At 44.1% G+C, this 27,674-nt stretch overlaps 1 protein-coding gene across 7 annotated transcripts in view; it reads right to left on the bottom strand.

Moving 5' to 3' along the window:
* The window catches only part of FKBP5 (FKBP prolyl isomerase 5), a 1,213,834-nt gene that overhangs the window by 98,863 nt on the left and 1,087,297 nt on the right, over positions 1-27,674 (bottom strand). Inside the window, exon 11 of one of the 7 annotated variants that reach the window (XM_044076600.1) lies at positions 20,878-21,466. The exons of the other annotated variants lie outside the window; for them this stretch is intronic. Coding sequence (XP_043932535.1) covers positions 21,398-21,466 — 69 coding nt within the window. The 3' untranslated portion in view covers positions 20,878-21,397. Of the gene's footprint in view, positions 1-20,877; positions 21,467-27,674 lie in introns of those variants that run through there. 7 annotated transcript variants of the gene reach the window in all.

The raw sequence follows: 27,674 nt of genomic DNA on the forward strand, positions 1-27,674 counted from the left end.
GAAGGTTATCAGACATCCCGAATAAAAGCAGGCACTAGGTGGAAGGAGGGAGGGACAGAATACTGCAACACAGAAGACAAGGACATCTATGGTTATGGTAAGATTTTTACACAACTATTCTATGTACTTCTATTCTAATGTTGCCCTATTCTTTATATGAAGGAGAGTACCAAAGTTTAGAAGGAAACCTGGGAGGAGGAAGGACAGGAAATTAAGGTTGCAAGTGGAAGCAGGTTCAAAGAGTGAACATGTCAGAGATTGTAGTACTAGTGTTAACTCATTAAAGACGATCGCTACTCCAGGCATTTCTGCAGTTACCTCCTACAGCTCCTCTAGGCGTCAAAAATTACTTTTTCATATTTGGATTAATAATTCCAAAACCATGCTACATACAAGGTATCAGAATATTTTATCTTGAAATATAAGTGATGGCAAACACAATTGTATTGATGTTTCATCTCTGTCAATGAGTATTTGTTAGAACAGTAAGGTGATAACTTCCTTTTTTAAAGGCTCAAGCCACACCCTCTGGGAGTTAAAGGTACACACTCAAAGGAGATGTACTGGAGGAAGGATGGCTTGAAATGCTTGCAGTGCTAGAAGCACCACCCTCAGTTCTAGGACACTGCTATGAAGGTGGGCCTCTATGTCTGACCAAGTGCCTTGGACCATCTTCCTCTGGTAAATCCCCCCCCCACCCTATCAGGGAAGTGTCCATAGTCACTGTTGCCCAGGGCTGTTGCTGGTAAAAGGGGTGACTCCAAGAAAGGGAGGATAGACTGAACCATGGCCATCCAGAATTTTTCTTGTTTGACAAACTTGTTTAGGATGATGAGATTCAGAATTGGTCTCCAGTGCCCTGTCTTCTTTGGCACTAAAAAGAATCTTGAGTAGAATCCAGATCCTATCTGGTCTGGTGGGACTGTCTGGATGACTCTTTTTCTGAAGCAGCTTTTGAATTTTTAGCACTGCTGTTTCCCTTTGACTGGGTGGAATGTCAGGAATTTGACTTGGTGACATTGGATATAAAGATTGAATGGGATGTGGTATCCTCTGGTTATGATCTGTTGCACTCACAGATCCATTGTTATTGTTAGCCAGGCAGAAAGGTACAAGGAAAAATGTCCCATGACTGCTTCCAGAGGAAAGCAACCAGGCTGCTCCTCAGAAGCGCTGATAGGGTTGTCCAGAGAAAGAATCTCTGGAGCTCTGGTTATATTGACCCCCTTTGGCCCTGTAGGGGCATCTTCCAGATGAGTTACTCCCTCTACCTCTGGGAGTACACTTGCTACGTGTGTCACAGAAAGGACCCTGCGATTTCTTGTGCTACATCTTTCCACTCCTCTGGTTCCTAGAGTATGGACGCTGAGGAGTGGAAAAACATATGCCCATTGCAGACAGGGTCTTACCGTCCTTCTCACATCTGGCCAATGTCTGTCTTTCACTTTCGGGCCAAAAAGGGAAGAGGCTTCAACTGGAGCATTAAGAAAAGAAGACTTTAAACAGTCCGCAAAGTCACAAAGGCGCATCTAGGTGTGACGTCTCATGACAATGCCAGAACCCGTCGCTCTGGCTTCTCCTTCAGTGGCATGAAAAATCAGACACATAGAGGAGTTGGATATGGATTCCAGAGTAGCTAACTGTGAGGCCACTTTGTCACAAACCTCGTCAGAAACAGCTCCTGCTAAGGTTTCTGAGAATTTGGCGACTAAGTCTCTCTGAAGCTTGGTGCAGTGTGCCAGATAATTGAAAGACCTAACAGCAAAGGTCAATGACGCAAAAACTCACTTCCCTAGCCTGTCCTCCATCTGAGATTCCCTGTTTGGGGGTGGACAGTCTGGCTCTCCTCAGCCAGTTCCCTTTTCATGGCAGTTGCCACCACCATCGCGTCTACTGGAAGACCCTTGGACCAGTGACAGTACCACTCAGGAGGAGATAAAATTTTGTCCGGCCTCCATGGGATCAGTTCAATGGTGTCAGGACTCTTCCGAGCATGCTGCACGATGAGCTGAGCCAGCTCATGTGCAGGTGGGTCACCCAGGAAGTAAAGAGTCGAGCACGAAAAGCCTGCAGGAACACGGACTCCTCCGAGGAGGGACTTGTGGGCTTCCAGTCACCCCTCTGCATTAGTACTTCAAAGATGTCTCTAAACAAGACATCATCAGTATGACCGTGGGGACCCCTCCCCTTTATCGTAGTCTATGTCCTGGGTGAAAGACTCCTCTGGTGAGTCCATGTGCTTCCTCTTGCACATCCTCTTGTGTAGTATCTCTTCAGCGTGAGTTTCTGAAGAGGACTCCGAAGAAAGGGTACCCTGCGGTAGGGTATCCTGTGGCTCTTGTGCTTGAAGTCACTGTGGCTCAGAGGAAGGACATAACTGGGATTCTGACGCCGACAGCTTGCCTGAAGAGGCAAGGGCCCTCTCCATCACCTGGAAAGCTGGCCTGTCCAAAGATGGATGGGAGCCCGGAACTGAGAAGGACAACCTTGGAACCGGGGTCACACCCCACTCTGAGCCCACTCCCAAGGACGGAGCTTCAAGGGGACTCGGTACTGACAGTGCTGCTGGAACCGTGGCATACGGCACTGTAGAAAAGCCTGGAGCAGTACCAGGTGCTGAGGAGCCCGCGGTCCAGTCCTGAACCTGAGGATGGCCTGTCTCCGAACGAGTTGAAGGCCAAAGGGTCGGCTCTGCAGCCACAGTGAGTTCTACTACTGGCACCGAAGGTGTGGGAATCGAGAAAGCCATTGGTACTGAGTACTTCGATGTCTGCAAAGAGGTCAAAGGAGGAGAATAAGCTGGAGTCCGTGGAGACAGATTCCCAAATCCAAAAGGGAAGGGGTATTAGAAGGTGTTGCAATTCCTCTGGCAGTAAGCAGCTGGTCCACAAGACGCACCACATCCAATTCCAAGAGGATTCTGGTTGATCTAGTGTATATCCCCGATGGGGACTCTGGCCATTCTAAAAAAGGGCTAAATTGCTGTCCAACAAATGGATTCACTGAAGAGGAGTACTGGGTCCATGCAGTATGGTCTATTCGCACCAAGGTCTCGAGTTTAGAGACCTGTGTAGCAGGGGTGCCCCAATTTGGAACCAATGTTGTAGGCAAGCTCGATGCCATGGTCGGTGCTGAAGTCAAAATTTGCAGCTTAGGCAGGGTCAGTGCCGTAGACGTTGTAGGTGCAGAAATAGGCACCAACGATAAAATGATTGTTAATAGTACTGAAGATGGTGCCGTAGAAGCTGGTTTTGGCTCTCGAGCCGAAAGGGCCATTTTTGGTCTTGGTTCCTCCTTCCTATCACCGGAGGGTGAAGAAGAAACCTAATGCGGTCTCTTTTTATGCTCTTTATGCTCTTTTCTGGGAGGCAGTGAGCCCTCCGACGTAGAGATAGCCTCTGAGAAGGGCATCTTAAGGAGGCCCTTCAGAATCAGCTTGATTTTTCTTTCATTACGAGTTCAGGAACTGAACCCCTATCAAAGAGTACAAGGAGGCTGTCCAGAAAGATGGGGAACTCCCAAACAATATACACATGAAAAATGAGAATCATTGTTAGGCATCTTGTGACTACACTTGGCACACTGTTTAAACCCTGAAGCTCCTTTTTTCTCAGACATCATACCACAGTCAGTACAAATCCAATAATACCGAAAAAGGTAAAGAGGAAAGAGGTTTTTTTTTTTAAAGAAAGGAAGTAAAGAGAACAAAAGGAATACCAGCAAAGGTATTGAAAGATCACCACAAAGGGTAAAGGGAAAGGGCCGTACCGACAATGGTACTTAAGATTACCTTAAGGTATTTGAGGAAAGGAAACTGGAAAGATATGCAAAAGTGGGTACAAAATTAACAATAGATTTAAGACGTGAGTTTAGACTGAAAGTAAGGTGAACAATACAAGAAAAAAACACTTTTATAAGCAACAAACTAAGTACTTAGCTGAGGATTGGCTTGACATGGCTTAACAGCTATGCTGCAAAAGAGATCTGAGGTAAAAAGAAGGGCATTGTGGGTAAAAGCTTAGCTCAAGAGTTTTTTGGCTGGCACAAGCTTGTTACAAGGCCGACTCGGTCCAGAGGACGGAACCGACACCCATCAGTAAGGAATGAATGAAGATTAACAACATCAGATGAAGGAAGTTCCGCAATCAGCTTTTCTCATATTGTCAAAAGAAGCCAGCAGAACCTTAGACATGTGAAACTGACAGTCTGCAGTTCTGAGGCAAGGGTGGGAGAAGTGTAAACTTTCTTACCAAACTTAGCAAAAAGGCTTTCACATGTTTGTCAGAAGGAACACAGTCAGATGATTACAGATGTTTGGCAACAGCTGGTTATGACAGAGAAATCACTGCACAGTGTGATCTAAAGTTCAACAAACAAATTCTAAATTTAATTCCTGCACCTCAGACGGAGAATCAAAATCTGAGAGAGAAGAAAATCCTTTTCCCTGAATTTAGAGAAGAATCAGAATGTAAAGCTTGAAAGTCTTGAAATAAACCCTTAGCAAAACCCTCCTCAGGGCAGCTTTGCACTACAATATAATTCGCTTTTTCCTTCAACACTGACAAGTGTAGTTCTTCCTTGCTTGAACGGGACAGTCCAACAACCAGAGGATGTGATTGACTTCCGATCCTTGGTGACTTCTCAAGGTGCAACAACAGAGGGAAAGAAGGTAATTGATAAGCAGTCCAAGGTATAAGAACTGGTCACAGCAGTCACTTATTGGCAACTGAGGCGAAAAGGAATATGGGTTAAAGACCACAGACTCTCATACAACGCTCTTCTTTTTAACAGATCAGGAAGGGAAGAACTGAACAGCCTGAAGCCTGGCCCACACTCTACCAACAAAAAGTGCCTGACAAGCAGGCACAGGAGCCTTGGACAGTTGGTACAACTGACAGGAAAAGCTTAATCTCGAAGTAAAAGTTTGAATGACAACCTCCACAAAAGACAAGTCCTAGTCCGTGGCAAAACCTTTTGTCAGAAAAGCAGCACTTTTTCACAGGAAAAAAAACAGCAATTTGAAAAGAATTTCCCCACAGGTAATTCTGACTAAACTGTTAAGGAAAAGATGATGGAATGACTGAAAAGAATGGAATTGCAAGATGGCAGATTATCATTAAAAAAAACCTCTGTGTGAACTAAAGTGTAAAGTAAGCACAATTCGGAAGTAAGAGTGAGGTTTTGAGTACTGATGTTTTGTAAGGCGCAAGAAAAAAAGGAGAATGAAAGAATCAGGGATGCTTCTAGCATGTTAATTAATGGTGTCGATCATGTGACTAAGTACGTTACTGGATATATGGCAAGAATATTTTCTGAGGATTTCTTCAGATATTATAGTAAGTGTACAGCAGAGGAAAGGGCAGTAGTGAGGGTTATTCTGGTAGTTGCAGGTGTTTTTTAAGGACAAAATAATGGGAAGATGCTGGAGTGGGACTGTACTTCTCCAACTGCATACAATGAAAATATATACAAAGGCTTTTGGGTTCATGTCAGTGGCAGAGAGAGACAAAGCCCTGATTATGGCCCAGGACACCTGAAGGTGGTTCTCAGCACAGGCGCTTGATGGCAGAAGCGAGGAGGATGGGTGTGAACATCGTGAGGGAAGATGGCAGGGGTGTATATCGGGACACTAATGCATTGCTCTTTCTGGTGGACACTGGAGAGACAACAGTGTTTAGTGTTGCTTAGAGGGTGGGTGGGGCATCCTGCTGACATCAAGACTCTTGTGGACATCAGTGTCCTGGGCAGTGCTGACACTCACTGCAAGTCCCTCCAAGGGCTGTCGCTATCTCCCTAGGCTGCAGTATGATGCTGTACTGTGATGCTTTGAACTCCTTGTCAGCCCCATAATAGTGGACTAAGTCCAAAAAACATGCTGAGTGTTTCCATCTCAGACTCACCAATGACTGGAGCTGTGGGCAGCAGCACAGACTCTACATGGTGCCCTATAGGGGGAAGAGTTGTACAGACCAACCGCTTTCAGCACCTACTGTGATACGCAGTATCCTCAAGATAGGAGAACACGGATCACAGACTGCACGCCATGGCAGGGCTAGCCACTCGACAGTGTAAAATATGGCTATAGGTGATTCAGTCATGTTGACTAATGTCGCCAAAAATGGGCATGGCTAGTTACCGGTGGGTTGAGGTCCCGGCCTACTCTGACCCACGCCAGGGACCCCTGCTAATGGTGGCAGGGGTATGTGTGCCCCTATTGGCCAGTGTGTCCCTGCCATAAAGCCCAGCAGCCCTGGGTCAATAGGCTACTGGCCAGCCAGTGTCTAGTTGTCTAGCCTGGGTTACCTGGGATAGCTCTGTTGAGTGAAAGCTGGATGTAAAACCAACCAACCTGCCAAACCTGAAGTGAGAACTGCTATGCTTAATGTAGGTTCACTGACTGAATGCAGCTTGGAAGTTGATGACATGATAATACGGAGGAGGCTGGACCTTCTATTTATCCAACAGATTAAATTATTTATTTAACATTTGTTTACCAGGAAAGAGATGGAAGGGCAGTGCAGCAAAGCCACTTAGCTTGGGATCCAGACTCTACTACTCAGGTGAGGGACAGGCTAAAAATGGTGTAGGAATTGTGGTGAGAGGAAAGACTTCAGAAGGCAGTGAAGGATGTCATCAGAATTAATGGCAGACGCATGGCAATCAGACTTCAGTGTGATGATAGGGCAGTATTCATAATCTCAGTCTATGCCCCACAGCAGGGTTGTGATAGTGAGGAAAAGAGTGCATTCAGACAGCAGGTGCAGGACCTACTAGATAAAGCAGGACAACATGAATTGATGTTGATAATGGGTGACTTGAATGCCCATATCAGGACAGACAGAACAGGATATGAGGGCTGCCTGTGTCCACATGGGTGGGGCAACAGGAATAAAGAAGGAGAAGCCATTCTAGACTTCTGTCTATCAAATGGCTTGATAGTAGCCAACACATGGTTCAGAAAGAGAGACAGCCACAAGATCACATATAAGACTACCCAACATGCAACTCAGATGGACTTCCTCCTAGTAAGGAAAAGGCACTGGGGTATAATCCATGATTGCGAAGTCATCTCCAGTGAAACAGTCGGCCCACAACATAAACCATTAGTTGCCACAATCAGCTGCAAGCAGTGGTCAGAGAAGGCTGTAAGGTCAACAGAGACCAGGCTGAAGAACTGGACGTTGACTGGAGAGAAAGTACATACAGCAGTTCAAGGAGTTACTCAGGGGTCTAGCACCGCAAGAAGAGGAAGAAATAGGTGGAGTTGAAGAAGAGTGGCAGCACCTAAAAACAGCATATGTTAGGACTGCAGAAAAGATATGTTGCTGTGCCAGGTATGGAAGTAAGGTACATAAGGAAAGCTGGTGGTGGAATGCAGAAGTCCAAGAAGTCATCAAAAGAAAGAAGGAGTGCAGGAAGAAGTGGGAGACAGAAAAGACTGACTAGGCTAGGAAGGACTACTGGTTGGCTAACAAAGAAGCTAAGAAAGAAGTTGCAATAGCAAAGAATAGGACATCGGAGGCATTCTACCAGCTTCTGGAAAGGGACTCAGTAAGGGGCACAAATAAACTACATCAGGTTGCAAGGCAAAGACAGAAACATAAAGAAGATAGTCAGACACCCTTTGTAAGGGATCCCAGCAACAACCTCCTCGCCAGTCCACAGGACATCAAAGGCAGATGGAAGGAGTATTTCCAGCAGCTTCTAAATGAAGAAAACACCACAGTACCTGTACTGCCCCAGAAACAGCCTACGATGAGAGAAAAAGAGGAGCCCACCTTAGAAGAAGTAAGAACAGCGCTAAGGAAGATGAAGTCAGGGAAAGGAGCAGGCTCAGATGAGGTCACAGCAGATATGATAAAGATGCTGGGTGAGATAGGGGAGAAATGGCTCCTGAGGGTACTAATAGCAGTATGGAAAGAGAGGCGTATCCCAGATGACTGGAGAATAAGCATACTCGTGCCAGTGTACAAGAACAAAGGGGATATCCACAACTGTGGGCAGTACAGAGGCATCAAACTCCTACCACACTGCATGAAAGTTCTGGACAGGGTGATTGATGAATGGATACGCAGAGTAGTAGAATGTAAGATGGAAGATGAGCAGTTTGGATTCAGATCAGGATGGAGCACAACTGACCCAATGTTTGCATTGAGACAGATACTTGAGAAGAAGCTAGAGATGAGGAGATAGTCCAACTGGGCATTCCTAGACTTGGAGAAAGCATATGACAAGGTCCCAAGAAAGCTGATCTGGGCAGTACTGCGGTAGTTTGAAGTCCAGAAATACTGGTAGAATTAGAGCAGGCTATGTACAAGGACCCAGTGATTCAAGTACGAACAGCGTTCGGCCTCACAAAGGGGCTCCGAGTGGGAGTGGGTGTACACCAGGGTTTACCTCTGAGACCACTGCTGTTCATACGGGTGATGGACTACATTAGCAAACAGGTTGGAGGGGACAGACCAACAAAGCTGCTGTATGCAGACGATGTGGCAGTACAGACAGACTCTAAGCTAGAACTTCAGCATAGGATAGGAGAATGGAATGCAAATCTGAAGGTACATGGGATGAAACTAAGCACAGAGAAGACGGTGGTAACGGCAGCAAATTGGGGAAATCAGAAGAAGCTGAAAATAAAGGTAGAAGGGAAGATAGTGGAACAGGTAAACATCTTCAAGTATCTGGGAGGGGCGGTTGAGGAGAAGGGTAGTCTGAATGAAGAGGTCAAAGCTAGAATCAGAGGGGCTGCAGCCAACTGGCATAGAGTATCAAGTGTAGTCTATGGCAGAAGAATGCCAAAGAAGCTGAAAAGTAAGGTGTACAAGACAGTGTTGTGACCACTACTACTGTATGGCAAAGAAACCTGGGCAGTAAAAGCAGAACAGTTGAAGAAGCTAGAGGTGATGAAAATAAAGTGCCTAAGAAAGGTAGGATGCACACTGTGGGACACATGAAGAAATGAAGACATAAGAACAGAAGCCAGAGTAGCTCCAATTGCAGAAAAGATCAAAGAGAACATTGTGTGAAAGAAGATCTGCGACAGTCAGGCATGAGTGTTGAAGAAGGCAGGAGTTTTGCACTGAATCGAGAGAGCTGGTGACAGTTAACACAATACCCCGACCCCATGTAGAAAAAAATGGGAAAAAGGAGGCTGCTGCTGCTGATGATTTCTCAATAAAAAGAAGTTATGTCTTACCATAATGTTCCATCTGTGTTGTAGATCTTTACTCATTCATTACTGTTAGGACTTTGGTTCCATCCTCAGAACTGACACGGCCGTTTCCAGGCTCATGCCAGCCAAAAACTCTCAGGTAAAACCTAACCATAATGCCCCTCTCATAGTCTTTCCAGATCGAGTTTGCCCACCCCTATATTATAGAGATAGTAAGAGGAAAAACAGTAGGAGGCTCAGTCTGAGCAAATACCCTAAACCAAGAATTCCTAAAGTCCAGCAGGAGTCCAGGCAGGGGGAAGGAGGGTGGGAGGTAATGAATAAATAAAGATCTACAACACAGATGGAACGTTATGCTAAGACATAACTTATTTATCTGATGTTGTAAATCTTTACTCATGCCTTACTGTTAGGACCGAGTCCCCAGCTACTTGAGTCCTGAGTGGCCACAAAGAAGAATATTCCTGAGCACCATAAAACCAAAAGATCCTTGTCCCCTGGAGGCCAAATCCAATTTGTAATGAGTGATAAAGGTATGAGCTCTTGCCCAAGTGACTGCTGCACAGATATCATCCATAGAGGCTCTGGAATGAAAAGCCACAGAAGTAGTCATCAATCTAGTAGAATGAGCCTTTATTCTGGAAGGTAAGGGTAGCTTATTCTGATGGTAGATAAAGGTAATGCCGTTTCTAAGCCAGGAGGAATGAGTCACTCTGGAGACAGGTTTACCCAGTCTGGGTCCTGCAAAGACCACAAACAATTGATCCGTTTTCCTGAAAGATTTAGTCTTGTCTAAATAACAATGAAGCTGCCTATGAACATCAAGTGTGTAACAGATACTCCCCTCTGTTTGAATGCTGACGGAAGAAAACTGGCAGGTCAATAGATTGGTTAATGGAAAAACCAGAAATGACCTTGGGCAAGAAAGAAGGGTCAGTACGAAGGGATACTGTAGCCCTGTGGAAGTTCAAGTAAGGCCTCTTGACACTCAAGGCCTGCAACTCAGATACTCTTCTCGCTGAGGTAAGTGCTACAAGAAGTAGAGTCTTCCATGATAATAATTTTATATCATAAGAATCAAAAGGTTCAAAAGGAGGGCCTGTTAATGACTGAAGTACCAAGATCAAGTCCCAGGGTTCTATGGGGGGACTGACAGGAGGTTTAACGTATAATACTCCTTTCAAAAAGGTTTTGCACAGGTGGTGTGACATAACAGAAGAATTATCAAATCCATTATAAAAATTTGCGATAGCTGCTAAATGTACAGTGACTGTCGATGCTGAGGCTCCTGCATGTAGAAGAGTCGTCAGGTATTGTAGTATATTTTGAACAGGCATAGAGAAAGGATCTAAGTTCTGATCTTTGGTCCAAATAGAGAACCTAGTCCATTTACTAGAATAACTTTTCCTGGTGGAAGGTTTGTGTGAAGCCAGAAGAATTTCACAAATGGGAGATGAGATATCAGGCAGCCTGGCAATTATTGGAAGTGGAGGAACCAAGCTGTGAGCTTGAGGCTGTGGAAAGTGGGGTGCCAGGCTGGTAGGTGCAGAGAAAAATGCCCCCCAACTGCTTCCAGAGTAAAAGCAATCGGGACGCTGCTCAGGAGTGCTGGTAGGATCGTCCTGATAAAGAATCTCCAGTGCCCTGGTTACATGGACCCCCTCTATCCTGAAAGGGGCGTCTTCGAGATGAGTTGCCTCCTCTGCCCTTGGGGGACTGCTCACCACGAGTGTCACGGAAGGATCCTTGAGATTTCTTGAACCACAATTTTCCTCCCCTCTGGTTCCTGGAGTAGGACTTCTGGGGGATGGAAAAATGTATGACCACAGCAGACAAGGTCTTTCTGGCTTTCTCACTTCGTGCTAGTGTGTCTCGTACTTTGGGACCAAAAAGTGAAGATCCGTCGACAGGCGCATTGATGAAGGAAGATTTAAAGGGGTCTGCAAAATCACACAAACGCATCCAAGCGTGACGTCTCATGACAATGCCTGATGTGGCAGCTCGAGCTGCCCCCTCGGTGGTGTGAGATATCAAATGCATTGAGGAGTTTGAGATGGATTCAAGGGTAGCTAGCTGCAAGGCGACATTGTCATGCACCTCATCAGGCAGTACCCCTGTCAAAAACGAAGACATTTCTGAGATTAGGGCTCTTTGGAGATGAGTGAAGTGTGCCAGACAGTTCAGTGACCGAATGGCAAAGATCGCTGAAGCATAGGTCCACTTCCCTAGTCTGTCCTTGGCCTGAGACTCCCTGTTCGGAGGATGGACAGTGGAACTATCTTCTGCCAGTTCCCTCTTGGTGGCTGCCGCCATGACCATGGAATCAACCGTCAACTGCTTGGTTCAGATGGGCTGGTCTTCAGGGGTGGGTAGAGTTTTGTCCGGCCTCCGAGGGACAGGTTCTACATTGTCCAGGGCTTTCCAGGCATGCTGCACAATCAGCTTAATAAGTTCATCCGCAGGTGGGGCCACCCAGGAAGTAGATGGCTGGGCACGGAAGGCCTGCAAGAACACCAATTCCTCAGAAGAAGGGTTAGAGGACTTCCAGATTTCGAGAATGTTTCCAAATGAGACTTCGTCTGGGGGAGACCGTGGGGACCCTTCTCCTCATCACAATCAGTGTCCTCAGTGATAGATTCCTCAGGGGAATCAAGGTGCTTCCTCTTGCACCGTTTCTTCTAGGGTGGCTCCCTAGTGGGATCTTCTGAGGAGGACTCCGGAGAAAGGGTTCCCTTCAAAGGGAGGTCTTGTGGCTCCTTTGCCCAGGATCCTGAAGTAGGGGGTTGGGACACCTGCATGCTAGAGAGGAGTTCTGGTGCTGATGTCACTGATGCTGACTGCGAACCTGCAGAGGCAAGAACCTTCTCGATCACTTGGAAAGCAGGCTCGCCCGAGGAGGGATGGGAGCCCAGAACCGAGAAGAACAACCTCGGAACAGGGGTCACACCCCACCCTGAGGAGCCTACCTACAGGTGAGTAGCTCCGAGAGGATTGGAAGCTGTCAGAGCCATAGACATAGATGACACCAGCGAAAAAATAGGCGTTGGGCTAGGTATCAAGGTGCCGACAGTCCAAACACTGCTCCAAGAGTGCACCAGAGCCGATGCAGCAAGGGTGGTCAATGCTGACAGGGAAAATTCTGCAGTCAGGGCCGAGACAGTATGCACTGGGGTGGACATTGGTACCGAGATCTCCAGGGCCTTCGTAGAGGCCGGAGGAGGACAAACAGGTGAATATGCTGTAAAGGGTTCCGAGCCAAAGGGGACGGAAGGCCTAGATGGGGTGGGCAATCCCCTAGCTGCCAGAAGCTGGTCCACAACCCGCACTACATCTTGTTCAGAAAGACTCCTGGTGGATCTATTGGAGGCTGCTGCAGGAGAATCAGGTCTTTCAAGTAAGGAGCTAAACTGATGCCCTGAAAAGGGGCTGTATGTTGGAGAGTATCTGGTTCTTGGGAGATGTTCGACTTTAGGAACCAAGGTCATAGTCTGTGAAGCCGAATAAGCTATCAGCACCATGGCCGGGGATGGTGCCGAAGCAGGCATGGTTGCAAAAGCCAGTGTTGGAACCAAGGATGGCACCGAAGCCAATGGTGCTGAAGCTGGAACCGAAACAGGAGTCAACATCAGAGATGGCACTGAGGGAGAAGACACAGGGCCTGGTGCCAAAGAGTTCTGCACAGAGGGCACCAGAGAAGCATGGAATGGAGCTGACTCGATTCCGTAAGTGATGGAGATGCAGGAACCCAGTGACTCTGTTTTTCCTTGTGCTTCTTGGTCTTAGGAGGTGGCGAGACCTCCAACCCAGACAGAGCCTCTGAAAAAGGCGTTTTGACTAAATCTTTCAGAATTAGCTTGTTTTTGCGCTCTGTTAGAGCGCAATTGCTAAAACTAGAACAAATATCACAAGCAGCATTTATATGGTTCATGCCCAAACAGTAAATGCATCGAGCATGGCCGTCCAAGTTGGGCATCTTACTCCCACACTTGTCACACTGTTTAAACTCCAACTTAACTTTGTCTGACATAGTACAGGCAACAAAGGGCTATCCTACAGGAAATAACAACAACAGGGGAAAGAAAGGGAGAGAATACCAACGATGGTATTTAAAACTACCACAAGTGGTAAAGGAAGGCCTACCAAAGGCAGGAGAGAGGGACAGTACCAACGATGGTAGAGATTTAACTGCCAAAGGTAAAGGGTAGGAAATAGAAGCAGGTTATAGGCGATAGGAAGAAAGGGTGAAACCTCACTAAAAAAACGACAAAGTTTTAAGAGAAACTACACAAAAAACACAAATTTCCACTTAACTTTGAGAGAGAGAGGCTAGGCACGTCTGACGAGGAACACGGGAAACGAGATCTGGAGAGACTATGAGAGAGGCATTATGGGTAAGTCTTAGCTGAGAGATTTTGGCTGGTGCAAGCTTGGAAATGGCCGTGTCGGTTCCGAGGACGGAACTGAAGTCCTAACAGTAAGGAATGAATAAAGAATTACAACATCAGATTGTAAGTTTAAAAAATTACAGCAACAGAAATTATAAAAAAGTATAAGCATTTTATCAAGGACAGAGTATAAAAATATGTAAACTTTAATAAATAATACTGCAAAAATTTACTTTACAAAGTCATTTATTTTTTACTTCAGAAAAAGAGAGACTTAACACATGGATCTTCTTTCTTTACTTTTTGGTGCCACCAATATGTTGGCCATATAGTGTTATTTCATGTGTACCAAACACACCAAAATCATGTACGATGCGTAGAAATTAAAATGTGTGTAAAAGGGGTAAATTAGGCCTGAAAATAGGAACATATCCCCAAAACAAATCATGGTAAATGGTAAATCAAGCCTGAAAAATAGGCATGTGCCTCCAAAATACACCTGAGAGGTCTGAGTAGGATAGTTTGCCTTATGACATAAATTTTGTGACTTTTACTTTAGACCACATTGGTGAAAATCATTCAGTATATTCTAAACCTGGGTGCTTAAGAGAAATGTGGTGGTCTAATTATTTGTTAAATATGGATCTGAAATGAATTACTTAAATGTTATATACCTACCATAACTTAGTATCTGTGTTGTCCGTTTTCATTCTTCCTCACTGATATATCTCGGATCCGACATTCGATCCAACTCGGACTTAGGCTCTGAGTCTCAAGCTCCCACCACTTCCCATAATGCATCACACCTTTGCTAACTCCCCAAATCAAGTTTGTTGCGCTATAGTTCAATATGTTATAGAAATAGTACAAAAAATATTAAGCAATCAAGACTCAGAAACTAATGGTTCTGAATTTCCTGCATGAACGTCTCGAAGGCAGAAGGCCAGGGGATAGCTAGGAGGAAGAATGAAAGTGGACAGCACAGATACTGAGTTATGGTAAGTACATAACTTTTAAATTCGGTATTGTCCTTTTCATTCTTCCTCACTGATGGGTTAGAGTCCCCAGCTATGTAACTCCTGAGCAACCCTCAAGGAAGGATATGCCAAAGCATGGTCGAGCCAAAGGATGCCCTGCTTCTACAAATAATATCCAACTTATAATGAGAGGAAAAGGTGTGAGTCTTAGACCAAGTGGTTGCATCACAAATCTCATCAACTAAGGTCCTGGAAGAGAAGGCAGATGATGTAGCCATAGCGCTGGTGGAATGAGCCTTGGGTAGTTGAGGTAATGGAATACCTTTTTGTGAATAAATGAAGGAAATACAATCAGTAATCCATTTAACTAAAGTAATCTTCAAAACTGCATGACCCAAATGATTTGCTGAGAAACTGGCTCCTTCTTGAAAAGATTACTAAGAAAAAGGAGAATAGTTTAAGTGGGAACTGAGAAAGGGTCAATAATCTCTTTAGAGGCCCAAATAGAAAATCTCTTCCACTTACTGTTGTAGACCTTTTCAATGGAAGCCCTCTGAGAGCCCAGGATTGTATCACAGACAAAAGGGGCGAGCCTGGACTGTCTTATAATTACTGGAAGTAGAGAAACCATGCAGTCAACCTTAGGGTGTGGAGAGGGAGGGGGGGGGGATGTCTGACACATGAGATATGAGATCCTCCCTGGAATCTAGTATCCAAGGCGGATACCTCAGATGAGACCAAAGAAAGGGGAACCATATCTGACGAGGCCAGAAAAGGGCAATGAAGATTACTGAGCTCTTCAAACCTGCTGGCTTTCTGTACAAATTTCAGGATCAGAGGAAGAGGAGGGTAAGCATAAAGGAGACCCGGGGTCCAATTGTGGACTAGAGCATTCCTTGGTGACTCCCCCTTCGAGGGATCACAGTAAAAACACTTGCTGCATGTGAAGTTCTGAGGAGAGGCAAAGAAGTCGCAACAAATTTGGCCCCAGTGGCCAAAAATCCTGTTTGCTACTGACTGAGTGATGGACCACCCGTGAGGAGTCAGAATAGATCAGTTGAGTCTGTCTGCCAGGATGCTGGTTTTCCCCAAAATGTGTGTTGCAACTAGAAAGATGTCTGAAGATATCACCCATTCCCAAACTCCCATGGCCTCCTTGCACAACAGGTACAAATGGGTTCCTCCTTTTTTGTTGATGTACCAGACTACTGACATGTTGTCTGTATGAACTGCAATCGTCCCGAGAGGGAGAATGTACTGAAAGGCTTGAAAAGTTAGGACTGCTCTCAGCTGTAGGACACTGATATGCAGATTCATCTTGATGGATGTCTACATGCTTTGGACCATCTTTCCTTTGTAATACCCCTCACACACTGGGAAGTGTCCATGGTCACTGTGGCTATTGGGGTAGGGAGAGAAAAAGGACTGTTTAGAAACAGGTCATCTGATTGCATCCGCCACTGTAGATAATTTCTGCAGATCAAAGGCAGTTTTGTAGGAACTGAAAGTGTTTGATAGAGACTGAACCACTGAAATGCTATTATCCATTGAAGTACTCTCATAAAGAACCTCACTAATGGGAGTAGAACGATTGCAGCTGCCATTGAACCCAAAGCTCGAAGTATTAATTTTGCTGTTGGAGAGGGTATATCTAACAACTTCTGAACCTGATGTCTTAGAGACATTACGTGACACCTTGGTAAGGAAGCCACTTGTGTAGTTGTGTTCAACTGTGTCCCTATAAATTCTAGGTTCTGCACAGGAATCAAGTTTGATTTTTCCAGATTTAACATTATGTCCAGAAGTTTGAAGATCTTTACTAGATATTTTCTGGACTGAAGCAGTTGATGCCTTGTTGGTGCAGTGAGGAGTCAATCGTCTAGATAGGGAAACACCTGGAATCCTTTTAGACTCAGTTGAGCCACTACCACTGCCAAGCATTTGGTAAATACCCAGGGGGCTGTGGTGAGTCCAAAGGGCAGTGCTCGGAACTGGTAGTGATTGTGTCCCAGCCGAATGTGCAGGTGCCTTCTGGAGTGTCTGTGTATTTTGATGTGATAGTACGCATCCTAAAGATCCACTGAGCACATCCAGTTGTCCTTATGCATTAATGGCAGAATGGACTGAACCATAACCATTCAGAACTTTGACTTCTTGATGAACTGATTCAGATTGCTGAGGTCTAGTATAGGTCTCAGGTGACCTGTTTTCTTTGGCACTAAAAAGAAGCAAGAAGAAGTTCCAAATCTTCTTTGTTTGGTCAGGACTGCTTGTATGACTTTTTTTTTGTAGAAGTCTATGGACTTCTTGAATAGCTTAATCTCTCTGACTGGGTAGTACATCGGGGAGTTTCCTCCTGGGACCTGGAGGATGAAGGGAAAAGGGAATGTAATAGCTTCTGGATATAATGTTTACCACCCAGGTATTGTTCACTATATTTGTCCAGGCATCTAGCTGCAAGGATAGACAACCCCGACTCCTTTCAGAGTAGAACAGTACGGCAGTGCTTCAGGAGCAGTGATAGGGTCTGTCGGGAAAGTGCTCACTGAAACCATGATTTTAAAGACCCCCCTCTGCCTCTAGGATGGCATCTGCTGTTAAAACCTCCTCCTCTGCCTCTGAAAGAGTTGTCCCCACATGGGTCCTGGAAAGATCCTTCAGACTTTCTGAACCTAGTTTTCTTCCCTCCTTGCTGAGTCCTGAAGAAGGTCCTCTGAGAAGTAGAAAACTTGATCCCCACGGCGGACAAGGTCTTTCCTTTTTGCTCACTGTGGGTTAGTGTGTCTTTCACTAACTATCCCAACAAAGAGGAAATGTCAACGAGGACATTAATGAATGATGCCTTGAAAGGCTCCTCGAAGTCACAAAGCTGCATCCAGGTCACTTGTCTAATGGCTATGCCTGCACTGGCTCGTCACAAGGTGCCTTCCACCATGTGCGAAGTCAACCTCATTGAGGAATTTGCAAAGGAGGAAACAGTAGCCAGTTGGGGAGAAACCTTATTTAAGTCCTCCTCCGACATGGTCTCTGCAACAGGGCTGGTTAGCTCCTTGACCAGATCTCTCTGCAAATGGATGAAGCGCGCCAAATAGTTTAATGACTTCAGAGTGAAAGCATCTGAGGCATAAACACACGTTCCATGCCTGTTCATCACCTGAGACTCGTTTTTTGTCAGATGAACAGTGGAGCTTTGTTTAGCCAGCTCCATTTTCTTGGCTGCTGCAACAACAATAGCATCTACCAGAATACCTTTGCTCCAATGTGGATGATCGGAAGGTGGGCGGAGAATCTTATCGGGGTGCTTAGGGATAGGCTCAACCATGTCCAGTTCCTTCCAGGCCTGGCAGGAGGGAGACTAAATCTATCAGGGCATCTGCCAGTGGAGACACCCAAAACATAGATGGGCCCACCTCAAAAGCATCCAGGAACACCGATTCCTCAGAAGGAGGAGGTTGGGATGACTAGCCACCTTTCTGCCTAAGGAGTTCCAGGATGTCTCCAAAGGAGACACTGTCAGGTGGTGATCGGGGGGATCCTTCTCCCTCATTGAAGTTGGTGTCCTCTGAGAGAGATTCCATAGGGGAGTCTTTATGCCTCCTTTTACACTTCTTCTTGTGCGGGACCTCCTCAGTGGTGTGTTCTGGAGAGATATTGGAAGAAGGGAGGACTCCCTGGGGGGAAGTGGTCTGGAGGCTCCTCAGGGCAGGCTGACCTATGGCAGGCATGATGGGCTTAGTGCTCAGATCGGGCAGACTCTGGGAGTGAGAAGATGCTTCTCTAACACTGGAGAAAGTCCTTTCTGCAACCCAGAAGGCTGACGGACCAAAGGAAGCCCTCACCCTGGCAGCAGAAGTTACAGAAGGAGAGACAGCAGAGCCAGACAGATCCGAGGTCGGCTGACAGAACCGGACCCGAGCTGTCGAGGGCCAAAGCTCTGAGGGGAAGCGAAGGATCTGACAAAGTCAGAGCCAAATGGAACCCCTCACAGCTGGCACTGACGTCTCAGATCCGTGACCTGCTCTGATCCAAAACGAAGGAAGCAGGGCTGGTCAGGAATGCAGTCAACTCTCTTGGGAAACCAGAGTCTTGGGTTTTCAAAACCAAAGGATGGGTTGGAAAAAGAGTCTGCAAAGTAGGAGATGGAGCACTCACAGATCCTAGATAGCATGGAGATGGCAGGACCCCATCTGGATTTGCGTCCTGAGGAACTTCTCCATCATACTGTCCATATTGGCCTAAGTGAGACTTTAGGAAGACCTGGAGAAGGATGCTGAGGAAATATGCCTGGATTTAGTTGATGTCCAAAAGACTTTTACTGGAAGGGCTCTATTTAAAAGGTTGTTAGTCGAGTCCTTATAATAGCATCTGAGGGTTTCAGATCCGAAGAAGCTATCCCTGGAGTAGGAAAACTGGACTCAAGGATCAGTTCCTGATCTGAGGCCCTAGGATCCATGATAGACTATGATCTGCTTGGAGCCAAAGTAATAGGATTCAAAGAAGAAGTTTTGGCACAAGAATCTACAGCTGATGGGTCTGAAGATTCTTTAGGATCGGACGCTTTCTGGTACCACTCAGATGTGGGGAAGTTGGATCTGAGGGCATGGATCTTTTTTGACTTGGCTCAGAAGAGTCCCTTGAAGAGGCAGAAAGGAATCTTTTGGAGCCAGCATGCTTCAAGGGGGCTTGAGCCCCTAAGGCAGAAGATGCAGATAAAAGGCCTTTCAAAATCAATTTGTTTCGGTGGCCACCCAAGCCCTGAGGGCTAAAGGCCGGACACACCAGGCAGTCGGTGTCCAAATGCCCTGGTCCTAGGCAATAGACATCCTTCTTGTGGACATCTGAACTGGGGATCTTATGCCCACAAGAAGTGCATCACTTGAATCCCTTAGGTTTATCAGCCATTGTTAAAGACTGAATCTAACAGAAGATACACCACAAAAAAATACAACAATAGCAAATTCTGGAGAATAACTCTAACATACTGGAAGTTTTTTTTTTTTTTACAGGAAAGGAAGTGTCAACAGCACAAAAGAAAGAAGAGAACTAGCATTCCCTAATGCCTCTTGAGACCTAATGATAGGAAGGGGAGGAAAATTAGAAAACAACTAAATACAGTATAAATATATAATTATATATTTAGAGAAAAAATTCTTTAAAAATTCTTTGAAAAAGACTTAGCTCAAACCACTAACAATCCTGGCATTCTGGAACCACATCTGTATGTGAAGAGCAGCAAACGAGACCTGGAATTTAGAGAAGGTGTGATGTATTACGAGAAGAGAGAGGAGCTTGAGACTCTGAGCCTAAGTCTAGAAAAAGCGACCGAGTCAGATCAAACATCAGCTCCAAGACCCATCAGTGAGGAAGAATGAAAAGGACAACATCAGATAAAACATTTTAATAATAGAGTGGGAGTATGGTTAGCTTATATGATCAATAGGTTTACGACCTATGGGGTGAAGAGGGACAATATTTTGGATTCTTTAAGAATATTATGGGATACATTTGACCAGGAAGGTAGATGGGCAAATCTTTTATTTGATTAGGTAAAGGCTACTGATAACAAATTATGATAGGCTTTTGGAAACATTTAGTTGGATTAGGAAAGGATACACAAAAAGTTTTAGAATAGTTATGAGGTTGGAATAGATACTGGCATGAGCGGGCAGAGTTTTAATTAATGAAAGATTATGCAAGTTCTTCTATGAGAAAATGAATAATTATGAGAGATGCCCCTTTAACTCCATTTTGTACAGAACACATTTGGATTTGGGCATTAGCCGAAACTCATCCTGGTGGTTCAAAGACTTCCTGTCTGACCAACATTTTTCAGTTGAAATAGGCTCATCCAACTCAGATCTTCCCCTCCTTAAGTAGTTCTTCAAGGTTTCATACTTGCCCCCCTACTTTTCCCAGTCTTTATCTATAAACGTCCCTGTGACATTCCCGTTATTTTATATACCAATGATATGGTCATTTTCACATCTGAGCCTTCATACTCAATCAGCCAAACTGAATTGAAAACAGAAGGATTTCCTGACTATGACGGAAATATGATGATCAAATGAGAGAGAGTTGTCCATATAACTACCCAGGTCTCTTATGACTGCATTTGTTTGAATTATCACAACCAGGTTCCCAACAAGACAAGCAGCCAATTTCCAAGCCCTTTACATGCCAACACTGTAATCTGTGATTGTTACCATTTTTTTTTAAATTTTAACAGCATCCTTACAAAGTGGTGATATAAAAGTTAGTTTACAATCATTAGTTTTATCGCAACCAGGTTCCCAACAAGACAAGTAGCCCATTTCCAAGCCCTTTACATGCCAACACTGTAATCTGTGATTGTTACCATTTTATTTTTAATTTTAACAGCATCCTTACACAGTGGTGATATAAAAGTTAGTTTACAATCATTAGTTTTATCGCAACTAGGTTCCCAACAAGACAAGTAGCCCATTTCCAAGCCCTTTACATGCCAACACTGTAATCTGTGATTGTTACCATTTTATTTTTAATTTTAACAGCATCCTTACAAAGTGGTGATATAAAAGTTAGTTTACAATCATTAGTTTTATCGCAACCAGGTTCCCAACAAGACAAGTAGCCCATTTCCAAGTGCGTCACGTACCGACCAGTTTTCTTTAATTTTAACAGCATCCTTACAATGAAAGCAGCGATATAAAAGTTAGTGCACTACATTAGCTGAAAGGTTGTACTCCTCTGTACGTCTCGTTTTGATAAGGATGTCTCACACAACTGTGATTTTCTGAAAGGTTGTACTCCTCTGTACGTCTTGTTTTGATAAGGATGTCTCACACAACTGTGATTTTCTGAAAGGTTGCACTCCTCTGTACGTCTCATTTTGATAAGGATGTCTCACACAACTGTGATTTTCTTCCCTTCTCACACAACTGTGATTTTCTTCCCTGGTAAAAGTAACAAGGACTCTGAAGCTGATTATGACAGTGATAGCGGTCAGCTTTTCAACACAGACCAAGAATCAGCTAAGCAATTACTCCCTACAGCTACAGTCACATTTTGTAACATTTTTGCTGTAAACCTTACTTAAAAGTAAATAAAAGTACACATTGCTGAATATATATCTTCTTTAAACGTATAATTTTGATAAGATGTCCCACAAAATGGGAATTTTTTCCCCCTTGTAAAAGTAACGACGACTCTGAAAGCAGCATCCATGTTTATTTTATGTTAAATTAAGTCACATCGCAAAAGTACACCCCCCAGGAATAGAACAATTTGACCAGTATTCCTCTTCCTGCCTCTTACCCAATGTGACAGACTAGGACTTAGTAGTTTACACACCCGTTTTAAGGTTAAGATAAATATTTTCGCCAAAACATAATGAATTATGCCAGGTTAGAAACCTGGCTGCGATAACATGCAAGAACCAATTAAGAAGGAAAAGCAGGAAATAAAGTGCTCACCCCAGAAAACGACCATAAAACAGTACAAAAGGAGCACCTTGGAAGAAACACCATGCTGCTACTGAGTGTAATCCTTTAATTCCACACTAAACTGAAGTACAGTCAGACAATAGCCACATGAGCGCTTGATGGCAAATGGAACCTAAGTGGATGAATAAACTGCAGCAATATGTATGTTCCTGTAGGTTTTTATTTTAATTATTTTTTCTCTCATTTTAATCATCTATGTAATATTTATGCAATGATATTTATTATTTTACATAGAAAATTTTATTTTTTTTTTAAATGATGGTGGAATGTGGTTACTATTTATTCATTTGATTTTATATAAGTATGTTTCAGCAAAACTGTTTTAAGTATTTATTTCTTAAGGTGTGCTTTGTGATTGGTTAGGGTTGATTTTTATGAGTATAAATGGAGGCACAATTACAGGGTATGCATTCATCTGAGGAAGTCTTTTGGTGACAAAAATGCTATTTAAAAGTTTTAAGCGTTCATGTGGTTATTGTCTGTACTTCGTTTTAGTATGGAATTCATAGATTCATAGGTAGGTATTAGGCTATCTGCCCAAGGGCATTTATAAGCCTAGCCAGAGTGTGTCGGCTTTAGCCGCCCTATTGATTAATTAACTGATCCTCTGTCAAGCAGAGCCAATGAAGTGATCCCAGGGGTGTATTTTCTGTTACCCATCCACTCGTTAAGGTTTCTCTTGAAGAGTGTTAGTGAGGGGCTCTGCCTAATGTAGTTTGGAATTTTGTTCCAAAGCATGGGGAGTCTCTGTGACAGGACTCTATCCCTCCAGCATGTTCTAGTTACTGTTGTGGCGAGGTTTAGCTCACTAGAGCACGTGGCTCGCAGTGACTTGGATTTCTTTAGGTGGAGCATGTCCATCAATTCTGAGTTGGACATGGTTTTGTAAGTCAGGCAGAGATCACCTCTGAGTAAGTGATATGCCATTGAGTACAGCTGGAGTTTTTTCAGTCGGGCTGCACAGGACATATGTTTGAGGCCAGTAATCCTGTTGGTGAGGTCCTTCTGTGATCTCTCCAGCTGTTGGAAGTGACTTGTGAGGTACATACTACATGGGGCATTGTAGTCTATGATGGGTCTGATGAGTGACAAGTAGAGGGGCACTACAACTTCTTTATTTCTAGATGCGCACCCTTTAGTAATTAGATGGGACACATAGAAGGATTTCCTAACTACTTTGGCAATATGGTTGTCAAAGGAGAGATTACTATCTACCTGGGTCTCCAGATCTTGTATTACCTCTTATGTATTAAGGGGGCTGTACCTATGTGATAATTCGTGGTTGTTTTGTTTTTCCCAAATGGGATGACTATGCATTTTTTGGCATTTAGCTTGAGGCCATGACTTTGACACTAGGTGTCCGTCTCAGTAAGTCCCTTCTGGAGGATGTCCGTGTCAGCCGGAGAGTCAATTATGGCTCCCACTTTGCAGTCATTGGCAAACTTGGTTAGCCATAGTCCTCCTGTGTTTGCCTGTACTTCTGAAAAGTATATGAAGAACAGTAGGGGTCCCAGGACCGAGCCTTATGGGACACCACTTATGACTGGTTTAGAGTCGGACCAGGACCCTGCTATTCTTAAAGTGCGAGTTCTGTCTGTAAACCAGTTGGCAACCCATCTTGTGACGTAGGGGTTTATGTTCAGGCTGGTGAGTTTTTCTGTAATACCCGAGTGGGGAATGGTGTTGAAAGCCTTGGCGAGGTCAAGATAGGCTGTGTGAACCACCTTTCCCTTGTCTATGGCCTTGGTGACTGTCTCGAAGAAGTGAACCAGGTTTAGTAGGCATAATCTGCCCTTAACAAAGCCAAACTGGGTCGGGTCAAGTGTATGGAGGTTCCCAATGTCTTTGTTAATGAGTTCCATGATGATGCGCTCCATAGTCTTGCAGACCAGGCTAGTCAGGCTTATGGGATTAAATTAATTAATTAAATTAATTAAATTAATTAATTTAATTAATTAATTAAAGGATTACATTCAGTAGCAGCATGGCGTTGATTCCAAGGTGCTCCTTTTCTACTGTTTTACGTACCAATTTACCTTGAGACTGTTTTCAGTACACCAGGTATGTGCACATTCCAGTCCTTTCGGAAGCAGTTCAGTATCAAGCGATAACCAGATAACAGTACCCAGCTTACAGTCAACAGCAAACTTGGTCAAGTACACTTCAGAGATACTGGGTTGGATTTCTGTACAATAAATGCCAAACAGCAGAAGGCCCAGCTCTAATACGTCTGGTACCCCACTATTTACAATTTTTCATTCAGAGCGGGGACCAGCAACTTTCCCTACCTGAGATCTGCTGCATAGCCAGTTTGCAATCCAGCTGACAACACTGAGGTTTACATTAACAATGTCTGACTTTGCAATAATACCAGCATGTCAAAAGTCTTGGCTAGATCAAAATAAGCAGTATACACAGTGACCCCTGTCCACAGCCTCTGTAACATTTTCAAAGGCATTTACTAGCTTCAGGAATCAGGACCTACACTTTACAAAAAAAACAAACTGATGGGGATATAGATTTGTTAACTTGCCTATGTCTGCATAAATAATTTCTGTCACTGTATGTTCCATGGCTTTGCATGTAACACTGGTAAGGCTGATGGGCTTATAATTACTTGGGACTGTCATATGGGCCAATCCATACCTCTCAACTGCACAGATTTTCATAGAATGTTCAGATTTTTCTCTCATATTTTTGGTCTCTTCCTCTTCTGGCAAATCACTGAGTCACTACATAATCACAAACTTTTGACTTTAGACTTTATAACCTTCAGAAAATGCATGATAAAACAAAACCTGTTATTCTAGCATCTTTAAAGTTTTTAGCAGCAATATTTAAAATGTGTCCCTATTTTTGGGCCTCTTTACCTCATTATTTTTGGCTTTGTCTAGCCATTTTGAGCTACGTGGTTGAGAACTATGTGCCACTCTTGTGTAGAGAAGACACAGTGGCTCTCTCCAGGCATTCTAAACAACCCCTATTGAAAGGTTGAATAGTTTAAGTAGAGACTTGAGTAGTGCATACTTGGCACTGATAGGAATGTTGTTTGGTATGTAATCTGGTTCCATAACTGGCACTGAGAAGAATTTTACCTGCTATATAATCTGATTCCATACTTGGCACTGATAAGAATGCTACCTGCTATGTAATCTGGTTACATAACTGGCACTGATAAGAATGTTACCTGCTATGTAATCTGGTTCCATACTAGGCACTGATAAGAATCCTGCCTGGTATGCAATCTGGTTCCAAAAATGGCACTGATAAGAATGTTACCCGCTATGTAATCTGATTTCATACTTGGCACTGACAGGAATGCTGCCTGCTATGTAACCTTGTTCCATACTTGGCACTGATAAGAATGCTGCCTGCTATGTAACCTTGTTCCATACTTGGCACTGATAAGAATGCTGCCTGCTATGTAATCTGGTTCCATGTTTTGCACTGATAACAATGCTGCCTGCTATGTAATCTGGTCTATAATTGGCATTGATAAAAATGCTGCCTGCTATGTAATCTGGTTTCATACTTGGCACTGATAAGAATACTGCCTGCTAAGTAATCTGGTTCTATACTTGGTACTGATAGGAATGCTGTCAGCTATGTAATCTGGTTCCATGTTTGGCACTGATAAGTATGATGCCTGCTATGTAATCTGGTTCCATGTTTGCACTGATAAGAAAGATGCCTGCTAAGTAATCTGGTTACATAATTGGCAATGATAACAATGTTGTCTGCTATGTAATCTGGTTCAATATTTGGCACTGATAAGAATGCTGCCTGCAATGTAATCTGGTTGCATGTTTGGCACTGATAAGAATGCTGCCTGCTATGTAACCTGATTCCATGTTTGGCACTGATAAGAATGCTGCCTGCTATGTAACCTGATTCCATGTTTGGCACTGATAAGAATGCTGCCTGCTATGTAATCTGGTTCCATGTTTGCACTGATAAGAAGGTTGCCTGCTAAGTAATCTGGTTACATAATTGGCACTGATAAGAATGCTGCCTGCTATGTAATCTGGTTCCAAATTGACTCTGATAGGAATGCTGCCTGCTATGTAACCTGATTCAATGTTTGGCACTGACAAGAATGATGCCTGCTATGTAATCTGATTCCATGTTTGGCACTAATACGAATGCTGCCTGCTATGTAATCTGGTTCCATATTTGGCACTGATAAGAATGCTCTGGCTAGGTAATCTTGTTCCAGACTTGGCCCTGATAAGAATGCTGACTGATATGTAATCTGGTTCCAGACTTGGCACTGCTAGGAATACTGCCTGCTATGTAATCTAGTTCCATGTTTAGCACTGATAAGAATCCTGCCTGCTACGTAATCTGCTTCCATACTTGGCACTGATAAGAATGCTGCTGCTATGTAATCTGGTTGCATGTTTGGCACTGATAAGAATGCTGCCTGCTATGTAATCTGGTTCCATACCTGGCACTGATAAGAATGCTGCCTGCTATGTAATCTGGTTCCATACCTGGCACTGATAAGAATGCTGCCTGCTATGTAATCTGGTTCCATGTTTGGCACTGATAAGAATGCTGCCTGCTATGTAATCTGGTTCCATGTTTGGCACTGATAAGAATGATGCCTGCTATGTAATCTGGTTCCATAACTGGCACTGATAAGAATGCTGCCTGCTATGTAATCTGGTTTCAAACTTGGCACTGATAGGAATGCTGCCTGCTATGTAATCTGGTTCCATACTTGGCACTGATAAGAATGCTGCCTGCTATGTAAACTGGTTCCATACTTGGCACTGATAAGAATGCTGCCTGCTATGTAATCTGGTTCCATGTTTGGCACTGATAAGAATGCTGCCTGCTATGTAATCTGGTTCCATGTTTGGCACTGATAAGAATGCTGCCTGCTATGTAATCTGGTTCCATGTTTGGCACTGATAAGAATGCTGCCTGCTATGTAATCTGGTTCCATACTTGGTACTGATAAGAATGCTGCCAGCTATGTAATCTGGTTCCATGTTTGGCACTGATAAGAATGCTGCCTGCTATGTAATCTGGTTCCATGTTTGGCACTGATAAGAATGCTGCCAGCTATGAATCTGGTTCCATACTTGACACTGATAGGCATGCTGCCAGCTATGAATCTGGTTCCATACTTGGCACTGATAAGAATGCTGCCTGCTTTGTAATCTTGTTCCATGTTTGGCACTGATAAGAATGCTGCCTGCTATGTAATCTGGTTCCATGTTTGGCACTGATAAGAATGCTGCCTGCTATGTAATCTGGTTCCATACTTGGCACTGATAAGAATGCTGCCTGCTATGTAATCTGGTTCCATACTTGGCACTGATAAGAATGCTGCCTGCTATGTAATCTGGTTCCCTACTTGGCACTGATAAGAATGCTGCCTGCTATGTAATCTGGTTCCATGTTTGGCACTGATAAGAATGCTGCCTGCTATGTAATCTGGTTCCATACTTGGCACTGATAAGAATGCTGCCTGCTATGTAATCTGGTTCCATACCTGGCACTGATAAGAATGCTGCCTGCTATGTAATCTGGTTCCATACTTGGCACTGATAAGAATGCTGCCTGCTATGTAATCTGGTTCCATGTTTGGCACTGATAAGAATGCTGCCTGCTATGTAATCTGGTTCCATACTTGGCACTGATAAGAATG

This window comes from Protopterus annectens, chromosome 7.part0 (genome assembly GCF_019279795.1).
Source record: "Protopterus annectens isolate FY-2018-M chromosome 7.part0, PAN1.0, whole genome shotgun sequence".
In the NCBI taxonomy this organism is placed as follows: domain Eukaryota; kingdom Metazoa; phylum Chordata; order Ceratodontiformes; family Protopteridae; genus Protopterus; species Protopterus annectens.